Here is a 10,192-nt window from a genome sequence, read left to right as displayed (position 1 = left end):
GCGCCACTTCCGATTCCGGCTCCCACGTGACCGCGCGGCGGCGGCGGCGGCGGCGCGATGGCGGCTAGGCTGGCGGGCTTGGCGGTGCTGCTCGGGTTCGCGGCCCGCGGTGAGTGACCGGCCCGGCGCCTCCGTCCCGGAGCACCCGCTCTGGTCTCCGCGGCCCCGCCCGCGCTGCCCGCCTCCTCACTGCTCGTTCCCCGCAGGGCCCGCGCCCGGAGGCGCCGCCAAGATGAAGGTGGTGGAGGAGCCCAACACTTTCGGGTGAGTGGCTGCGCGGGGAGTCGGGGTGCGGCGCCGCGGCCCGGGCCTGCTTCTCCCTGACCCTGCCGCGTCTCGCAGGCTCAACAACCCGTTCCTGCCTCAGACCAGTCGCCTCCAGCCCAAGAGGGACCCTTCACCCGTGTCTGGTGAGTGCGGGGCCCTGACCGCTGACGTGCCGGGGACCCGGGGCGAGCAGGGAACCGGCCCAGCTTCAGCACCGGTGGGCCGCGTCAGCTCTCGGGAGCCGGCGCCAGGGAGGGAGAGGGGCCTTGGAAGTTAGGACCTGGAGGCTCATGCTGTCCTTTGTCAGCCTTCTAAGTGCACGCTAACCTTCCAGAGCGTGCCTGTGCCGGGTTCACTGGTTAGGGACTTAGTCCTTAGTTTGTTTTCCTAGAGGTGATCTCTGTCATCAGGTTTGGTGTCTGTTTTCTTAAACGCTTTTTAGTGCGTTTACATGCATAAGCTTACACGTAAAAAACGTGTAGTAGGTTTTTTGTGTGTGACCTTTGCTTTCTTGTTTTGAGTAGTACCATTTTACTGCTCAAAACGGGATTCTTTGGTAGCTCAGCTGGTAAAGAATCCGCCTGCAATGCAGGAGACCCCGGTTCGATTCCCGGGTCGGGAAGATCCGCTGGAGAAGGGATAGGCTAACCACTCTATAGTGTTCTTGGGCTTCCCTGGTGGCTCAGCTGGTAAAGAATCTGTCTGCAATGAGGGAGACCTGGGTTCGATCCCTGGGTTGGGAAGATTACCTGGCGAAGGAAACTGCTACCCACTCCAGTATTCTGGCCTGGAGAATTCCATGGACTGTTTAGTCCATGGGATCACAAAAAGTCGGACACCACTGAGCAACTTCCACTATGCAGGTTTGCTTATTTGCTGTTGTTGCTCACTGTGGGTCTTCGCTCTTCTCACTTGGTGCCTAGCATTCCATAGGATGCTCTGTGTTCTTTCATTGTCCAGCAAGGTGTTGTTTATTGGTTTCGGTCACTAAAAGCATTGTTGAGAAGAATATCCCTTCTAGGGGTCCCTGTTTCTACATCTATTGGAGTGGTTTCCTGCAGCAGAATCTCAGGAGTGGAATTGCTATGTTGTTAAATGGGTATTAAATATAAACAAACAAAAAATCCAAGGGAATTTTTTCTCTGGTGGTTAGGACTTGGTGCTTTCACTGCAAAGGGCATTGAATTCAATCCCTGACGCAGGAACTAAGACCTGCAAGCTGCACAGCGCTCAGTCATGTCTGACTCTTTGCGACAACGTGGACTGCAGCCCACCAGGCTCCTCTGTCCATGGGATTCTACAGGCAAGAATACTGGAGTGGGTTGCCATGCCCTCCTCCAAGGGATCTTCCCGACCCAGGGACTGAACCCATGTCTCCTGAATTGCAGGCAGATTCTTTACCAATGAGCCATCTGGGAAGCCCACCAATTAAAAAGAAAAAAAATCCAAGATCTTTTTTTAAAACAAATATTTATTTGGCTGCAGCAGGTCTTAGTTGAGGCACTTGGGATCTTTGATCTTCACTGGGGTATGTGGGTCGAGTTCTCTGACCAGGAATTGAACCCAGGTCCTCTGTGTTGGGAGTGCAGAGTCTTAGTCACTGAACCACTAAGGAAGTCCCTCCAATTTTTTTTTTTTTTTTTCAGTTGAATGCTACCATGTGTTAGGGTCTATGCTGTGGATGCAGAAATGAAGAAAACATACAATGTCCTCATGGAGTTGACAGTCTTAATTGGCAGGGGAGTAGGCTGACAAAAAAAAGTAGGTAAAATGTAGACTGGTGAAAAGTGCTCTGTAGGTACGGAAGGCAGAGAAGAGTGTGCGTGCGGGGTTGTTCTGGGGATTGCCATTTTAAATGGGGGGCTAGTTCAGGAAAAGACTGAGAAGTGAAATTTCGGTCAGAAACTGAAGGGCAGTGGGAGTTAGGGCTGTGACTATCTGGGGGAGAAGAGTCCAGCAAAAGGAGTGGCCACATACAGGCCTTGAGCACGGATGCCAGGCCTGGAAGGATTGGCCATGGGGTGGGGGTGGGGCGCCGAGATAAGAGACGGAGGATACAGCTGTGAGCTTTCACTCTAGACAGACTTTAGCTTTTTACTGTGAAAATATTGAATAGAAAAACTGAGGAATGGGGCTGTGAACAGCAGCATACACTCCGACTCAGTGCAAGAGCTGATGTTCTGCTGTGCTTGCTTTACCTTCTTCTCGTTTGAGACCAGGGTTTGATCTCTGGGTCGGGAAGATGCCGAGAGAAAGGAATAGCAACCCACTCTAGTATTCTTGCCTGGAGAATTCCATGGAGAGAGGAGCCTTGCAGACTACAGTCTGTGGGGTTACAAAGAGTTGAACACAACTGAGTGACTAGCGCGCACACACACACACACACACACACACACACACACAGAATGCCTTGTACAGCTATCCCGGGTCCCACACTCACCCCGACCCTCGCTCCGGGAATCAGTCAAGGGGAATGTATGCGTCTGGTTAATTACGTGCTGGGCCAGCCGTCTCACTGACTATGAGACAAGTGAGCAAGGTTTGAGACTTGCAATTTATTTTGGAGTGTGTCCAGCCAGAGTTGGGCAGCGGGGCACTGTGGTCCACCCTTCACGAGGTCATTCTTTTTTTTGTCATCAGTTTGATTTGCAGTTGGGTTGCTGTGTTTCTGCTTGTGCTCAGTTTTAGTGCTTACTCTACACATTTTTACTTTTGATTTTTCCTTGACTTAGAAAAAAAATAGTTCTAGACAATTTCAAGCATGTGTGAAAGTGGAAGAAGGGTGTGTGAAGCACCAGGCACCCTCACCTAGCTTTCTCTTTGCCATTCTGGTTACTTTGAAACTAATTTCTCTCAACTTAATTTATTTGTAATATTTTGGTGTGCATGTATTGAAGGACACAGCAACAGTATCAGTCGGTAAAATGCCCTCATTGTGTGAGATGTCTCCAATAGTCTTATGCTCTCTAACAGGCCGGTGGTTTGAGTCAGTAGGGAAGGGCCGTGTGTCGTGCACTTGACACACGCCCACGTGTGCTCCAGTTTCCTCGACTCTATAGATCCCTCCCTCCGGCTCCTTGCGATTTATCTACTAAGGAAATTGGGTCGAGTGTTTCCCACATTCTGGACTGTGTCCATTGGATTCCCGTGGTTAACGTTTGTTCGTGTAGTAGCTGGAGTCCAGCTGTGTGCCTGCGTGCTGGCCGGTCCTCTGGGTTTCTCAAGAGCAGTGGGGAGAGGTGTCCCCCACCTGGCCTCTGTCTCTCACCTGAAGCTCCCATGTATAGCCCTTTCTCAGGGAGAGGACCTTCCAGGCTGTTCCTGGTTGCTGAGTTTTTACCATGAATAGCTGTTGGGTTTTGTCAAAGGTTTTTTCTAAACCTATCAAGGTGGTCCTGAGTTTTCTTTTTCAAGCTGTTTCTAGGGTAGGCGAGAAGCTCTATATAGTCAGCAAAAAGACGACCAGGAGCTGACTGTGGCTCAGATCATGAACTCCTTATTGCAAAATTTAGACTTAAATTGAAGAAAGTAGAGAAAACCAGTAGACCATTCAGGTATGACCTAAATCAAATGCCTTAGGATTATACAGTGGAAGTGAGAAATAGATGATAGAGTGAGTGCCTGAAGAACTATGGACGGAGGTTCGTGACATTGGACAGGAGACAGTGATCAAGACCATCCCCAAGAAAAAGAATTGCAAAAAGGCAAAATGGTTGTCTGAGGAGGCCTTACAAATAGCTGAGAAAAGAGGAGAAGCTAAAAGACAAAAGAAAAAAGGAAAAATATACCTATTTGAATGCAGAGTTCCAAAGAATAGCAGGGAGAGATAAGAAAGCTTTTCTCAGTGATCAATGCAAAAAAAAATAGAGAAAAACAATAGAATGAGAAAGACTAGAAATCTTTTCAAGAAAATCAGACCAAGGGAACATTTTATCCAAAGATGGACACAGTAAAGGACAGAAATGGTATGGACCTAACAGAAGCAGAAGATATTAAGAATGAGATGGCAAGAATACACAGAAGAACTGTACAAAAAAGATCTTCATGACCCAGATAACCACGATGGTGTGATCACTCACCTAGAGCCAGACATCCTGGAATGTGAAGTCAAGTGGGACTTAGGAAGCATCACTATGAACAAAGCTAGTGGAGGTGATAGAATTCCAGTTGAGCTCTTTCAAATCCTGAAAGATGATGCTGTGAAAGTGCTGCACTCAATATGCCAGCAAATTTGGAAAACTCAGCAGTGGCCACAGGACTGGAAAGGGTCAGTTTTCATTCCAATCCCAAAGAAAGGCAATGCCAAAGAATGCTCAAACTACCACACAATTGCACTCATCTCACATGCTAGTAAAGTAATACCCCAAAATCTCCAAGCCAGGCTTCAACAGTACGTGGATGGTGAATTTCCAGATGTTCAAGCTGGTTTTAGAAAAGGCAGAGGAACCCGAGATCAAATTGCCAATATCTGTTGGATCATCAAGAAGGCAAGAGAGTTCCAGAAAAACATCTACTTCTGCTTTATTGACTATGCCAAAGCCTTTGACTATGTGGATCACAACAAACTGTGGAAAGTTCTTCAAGAGATGGGAATACCAGATCACCTGATCTGCCTCCTGAGAAATATGTATGCAGGTCAAGAAGCAACAGTTAGAATTGGACATGGAACAACAGACTGGTTCCAGATCGGGAAAGGAACACGTCAAGGCTGTATATTGTCACCTTGCTTATTTAACTTCTATGCAGAGTACATCGTGAGAAATGCTGGGCTGGATGACGCACAAGCTGGAATCAAGATTGCCAGGAGAAATATCAATAACCTCAGATATGCAGATGATACCACCCTTATGGCAGAAAGCAAAGAAGAATTAAAGAGCCTCTTGATGAAAATGAAAGAGGAGAGTGATGAAGTGGGCTTAAAACTCAAAATTCAGAAAACTAAGATCATGGCATCTGGTCCCATCACTTCATGGCAAATAGATGGGAAACAGTGGAAACAGTGAGAGACTTTATGTTTTGAGGGGCTCCAAAATCACTGCAGATGGTGACTGTAGCCATAAAATTAAAAGATGCTTGCTCCTTGGAAGAAAAGCTACGGCCAACCTAGACAGCATTATTAAAAAGCAGAGACATTACTTTGCCAGCAAAGTCAAAGCTATGGTTTTTCCCATAGTCAGGTATGGATGTGAGAGTTGGACTATAAAGAAAGCTGAGTGCCAAAGAATTGATGCTTTTGAACTGTGGTGTTGGAGAAGACTCTTGAGAGTCCCTTGCACTGCAAGGAGATCGAACCATTACATCCTAAAGGAAGTCAGTCGTGAATATTCATTGGAAGGACTGATGTTCAAGCTGAAACTCCAATACTTTGGCCACCTGATGCAAAGAACTGACTCATTGGAAAAGACCCTGATGCTGGGAAAGATGGAGGGCAGGAGGAGAAGGGGACGACAGAGGATGAGGTGGTTGGATGGCATCACCAACTCGATGGGCATGAGTTTGAGCAAGCTCCGGGAGTTGGTGTTGGACAGGGAGGCCTGGTGTGCTGTAGTCCATGGGTCGAAAAAGAGTCGGACACGACTGAGGGACTGAACTGATAGGGTGGGGATCTTTGGCTTTTGAATATTGAGCCAACACTGTGTTCTTGGAATAAGCTTCCCTTGAGCATGATGAATACGTGTATTTTAGGGATCTCCGGGCTAATTATTTCTGACTTTTTAAAAGATTATTTTTAGAGTTTCACATCTCTTTCTAATTTTTATTTCTCTGCTGAGATTCCATTTATGCACCTTGTTTTCCTTAACACCCTGGAACATGGTTGCAATATAGCTGCTTTAAAATCCTGTCTGTGTAGGAGAAAAATCCTGTCTGTGATATCTTTGTGGCCTGTGGCAAGACTGCCTGCCTTTTTAAGGCTGAATAGTATTCCATTGCCCATGCGCACTGCATTCTGTCTATTCATCTGCCGTGCACACTTGGGTTTTTACCTTTCAGTTACTGTGAATAAGGCTGCTGTGAACATGGTCCACGTTTGAGTCCCTGCTTTCAGCTCACATACCCAGGAGTCAGTTTGCTGTATCATGTGATTCTGTTGGGTTGGCCAAAGGTTCGTTTGGGTTTTTCTGAAAAATCTTTAGAGAAAAATCTGAGATGAACCTTTTTGGCCAACCCCGTATGTTTAAGCTTTATGAGGAACCACCAGACTTTTCAGCAGCGGCTTGTGCATTTTACATTCCCACCAGCAGTAGCAGTGTGCAGAGGTTCTGGTTTCTCTGTATCCTAACCAGCATTTGTTCTGTGTTTGTTTAATAATGGCCATACTAATGTAGATGAAGTGATATCTCATTGTGGATTTGATTTGTATTTATTTTTCACTTCAGGAAAATGTCTAGTAATCCTTGGTCCATCTTAAAAAAACTTTTTTTTCTGATATATTTGGCTGTGCTGGGTCTTAGTTGGGGCATGTGGGATCTAGCTCCCTGACCAGGGATAGAACCCAGGCCCTCTGCATCAGAGTCTTAGCCACTTTTCTAAGCCACTTGGACCAAGGAAGTCCCCGTGGTCCATCCTTTAATTGGGTTGTTTGGGGCTTTGCTGTTGCTATGGGAGCGCCCCACATTTCTAGTTTTCCTTTTGGTACCGTTGCCTTTGGCGTCATTGCCAACGCTCTGATGTTTGGTGCCGTGTGCTTGTAACTGTCACGACCTTGGTGAGGGGACCCTCATGTGTAACACCCCCCTTACCTCCCTGAAGAGCGCTGACTGGCAGTCTGTCTCGTCAGGTGTCGGCGTGGCCGTCCCCGCTCGCTCTACTTGCGTCTTTTTCCATCCTCTCACTTGCAGCCTGCTTGTGCCCTCGAGCTTCAGTGTGTCTCTTATAGATAAGAGTATGCACAGTTGGGTCACATTTCTTTACCCGTTTAGCCAATCTGTGCCTTCTGAATGGGAGAGTTTAATCTGTCTACGTTTAATCACTGATAAGGAAGGATTTGGAGAAGACAAAACAGCAAAATTTGTTGTATAGTTGTTTTTTGTTGCTCGTTCCCTCCATTCCTTTTGTTGACCTTTTCCTAAGCGACCTGTTCTGACATCCTTCTTACCTCCTTTTGTGTGCATTCTATGTAGCCATTTCCTCTCCAGTCGCCAGGGGATTACATACGATCATGTAACTCAAGTCTAACTTGTACATGATTGAAGTTGGTGTGACTTGAAAGACTCTCCTGCACAACTCTGTCCCTCCCCAACTTTGTGGTGGACTTTAGAAAGTGACCCTTCAAGCATGAATCTGTAGCTACATCCATGCTTCTTGTCTTTTGAACCCTGTAGATTTGCGGCTCAGGACCATGGCACTGCTTTGAGTTTGCCCGTGTATTTGCCTTTCCTGGGGGCAATAAGGGGCTCCGTCCAAGGCAGGCTTGGTGGTAATGAAATCGCTCAGCCTTTGTCTGGGAGAGTCTTGATTTTGCCTAACTCTTGGAGGAGGGTTTCCTGGAGATAGACTCCTTGGTTGACAGTTTTGCCTCCCACCCCACTGCTTCCTGGCCTCCCAAGTGTAGCAGATAAGTGGTGGATAATCATTGATTCCTTCATGTAACAAGTCACTTCTTGGCACTTTTGACTTGGTGTCTGCTGTTTCTTTTCAGTCTTGGTGGGGGTCTCTGAGTGTGTTGTACATGGAGTTCAGTGAGCCGCCTGGATCTGTCCATCCGTGTGTTTTGTTGGGTTGGGGCAGTTATTTCCTCAGATCCCGTCTCTGCCCCTCCTCTTTACCTCCACTGTCTCGTCACTGGTTCTTCTCTCTGCTCAGAACTGTTGAACTCCTTCTGTGGGTTTATTAGTTCAGTTGTATTTTTCGGCTCCAGGGTTTTCTAGTTCCTCTCGACATGGTTCTCACCTCTCTGCCCACGTGTCATTTTCCCAACTCACTTTGGTTCTTCCTGTTTCCCTCCAGCCCCTTAAGTATATTTTAGGCATTTGTTTAACTGAAGTCTTCAGTCAGTCCAGCGTCTGCGCTTCTCCCAGGTGGTCCTGTTGCGTTTTCCTTTGGAGAGGCTGCGGGTCCCTTGCAGGCTGGCTCGGTGCTGGGGCCCTTCACCAGGCTGGGCCCCAGAGTTCAGAGCCTGGGGGCGTCCGCGTGCAGGCCCCCGGGGTCTCCCTGCACTCCTCCTGGGCCCAGACGGCCTGCTGTGTGTGTCCAACCATCACCCCTCACCCGCAGCCTTCATGAGCAGCCCCCTTTCCTGCCTGGGATCCGAGTTGAGCAGAACAGAGGCTGGGCTCCTGGCAGGCCTCAGCCAGGCTGCTCCTCAAGGCCCCGCTAGGGCGGGGGCTTCACTGCAAGGGGCTCACCTGGCTGCAGGTAAGCCTTCTCTGGAACGCTTGGCGGTGTTTTCACAGGGTGTGAGCCGGCGCTATGTGAGGTCGCTCACGCCCTCCGCCTGGCTGTCACGTTTCCGGCACTCGCCCTCCCAAAGGGCCCTGACTTTGGGCTCTGCGCCTGCTCAGGACACCACGCTCAGCAGGCTACGCTCTCCCCGCAGGCCCCGCGCACCTCTCCAGACTCTCTGGCAAGTGCTTCAGCCTGGTGGAGTCCACGTGAGTGAGGGCAGGGCAGGGTGGCTGGGGGCCGGGGCCCCGCTGACGGCACCGTGCCCGCAGGTACAAGTACGAGCTCTGCCCGTTCCACAACGTGACGCAGCACGAGCAGACCTTCCGCTGGAACGCCTACAGCGGGATCCTCGGGTGAGCGGGGTGCGGCCGAGGCCCCGGGGGCACCGTGCCCGACCCCGCCTCACTCTCTGCCCCTCCGCAGCATCTGGCATGAGTGGGAGATCACCAACAACACCTTCAGGGGCATGTGGATGCGGGATGGCGATGCATGCCAGTCACGAAGCCGGCAGAGCAAGGTGGGCGGTGGAGGTGGGGGCGGGGCGGGGGGGTGCCTGCTTCCCCCACTTGCTCACTGAGGTCCCCCCAGGTGGAGCTCACCTGTGGCAAAAGCAACCGGCTGGCCCACGTGTCTGAGCCAAGCACCTGTGTCTACGCGCTGACCTTCGAGACGCCCCTCGTCTGCCACCCCCACTCCTTGTTAGGTGGGTGCCCGGGCGGGCGGCGGGGGCGTTGAGGGGCAGAGGGGCTCAGCTCAGCCAGTTTCTATTGGACCCTCAGTGTATCCGACCCTGCCTGCGGCCCTGCAGCAGCGGTGGGACCAGCTGGAGCAGGACCGGGTGGACGAGCTGATCACGGCCCAGGTGAGCCATGGGCAGGCCCCACATGGGGGCCGGGCAGCCCAATGGGCGCTCCCTCCTCATCCTCCACCTGCAGGGCTACGAGAAGTCGCTCAGGGCAATTTTTGAAGATGCTGGTTATCTGAAGACATCAGAACCAAATGAAGCGGCGCAGCAGGAAGGAGGCACCAAGGGCCTGCGGTTTGAGACGCTGGAGAGCTGCCAGGAGGTACAGACACGGCCCCCTGGCCAAGGACGGCCTCCCACCAAGGGCCTGACCACTCTTCTCCACTCCCGGTCTAGGCACATAAGGCCCTGTCCCAGGAGATAAAGAGACTGCAAGGCGTGCTGACCCAGCACGGCGTCCCCTACGGGAAGCCCACAGGTCTGTGGTGCCCGGTGCGGGGTGAGGGGGCCAAGCCCACCCGGGCTTTATGCCTGCCGGTCGGGTCCTGACTCCCACTGTCTGGTGTTTCGGCAGAAACCCCCAGCTCTGAGCACTGGGGCCCCCAGGTGCCCACGGCCGGGATGGCAGAGCCCCTGCGAGGCGACCCTGGACTGCGTGGGGACACCCTGTGACCCTCAGGACTGTGGGCTTCGGCCTAAGGACCTTTCTCTCCTTCTGAGCCAGCAGGCCCTCGGGGTTGTCCTCAAAGATGCAGACAAAATAAAGATCAGAGTTTTAATTAATTTCCATACTGA

The 10,192-nt window shown here is 50.7% G+C and overlaps 1 protein-coding gene across 2 annotated transcripts; it reads left to right on the top strand.

Annotated features, from left to right (window-relative positions):
• Positions 1–15: 15 nt before the first annotated feature.
• GNPTG (N-acetylglucosamine-1-phosphate transferase subunit gamma) lies at positions 16–10,180 on the top strand. Of its 2 annotated transcripts, XM_070362836.1 has the most exons (11): positions 16–109; positions 207–264; positions 343–410; positions 8,804–8,858; positions 8,922–9,005; positions 9,076–9,169; positions 9,241–9,355; positions 9,432–9,514; positions 9,588–9,719; positions 9,794–9,875; positions 9,972–10,180. In XM_070362836.1, the coding sequence occupies exons 1-11, from the start codon at positions 58–60 to the stop codon at positions 10,067–10,069; spliced, it is 921 nt and encodes a 306-aa protein (XP_070218937.1). In that variant the 5' UTR covers positions 16–57; the 3' UTR covers positions 10,070–10,180. The 2 variants fall into 2 exon arrangements, with proteins under 2 accessions (XP_070218937.1, XP_070218938.1); XM_070362837.1 differs by lacking the exon at positions 8,922–9,005.
• The last annotated feature ends 12 nt before the right edge of the window (positions 10,181–10,192 follow it).

This window comes from Bos mutus, chromosome 25 (assembly GCF_027580195.1).
Source record: "Bos mutus isolate GX-2022 chromosome 25, NWIPB_WYAK_1.1, whole genome shotgun sequence".
NCBI classification, from domain to species: Eukaryota; Metazoa; Chordata; class Mammalia; order Artiodactyla; family Bovidae; genus Bos; species Bos mutus.
This window is presented reverse-complemented; position numbering and strand designations above follow the sequence as displayed.

What these genes read in the sequence shown, in the direction of transcription:
- GNPTG (XM_070362836.1), top strand. Translation starts at nt 58, where the DNA reads ATGGCGGCTAGGCTGGCGGGCTTGGCGGTGCTGCTCGGGTTCGCGGCC. An exon ending in TTCAGCCTGGTGGAGTCCAC is followed by an intron (nt 8,859 to 8,921) that starts GTGAGTGAGGGC and finishes CCGTGCCCGCAG; the next exon opens with GTACAAGTACGAGCTCTGCC. An exon ending in CCCCTACGGGAAGCCCACAG is followed by an intron (nt 9,876 to 9,971) that starts GTCTGTGGTGCC and finishes GTGTTTCGGCAG; the next exon opens with AAACCCCCAGCTCTGAGCAC.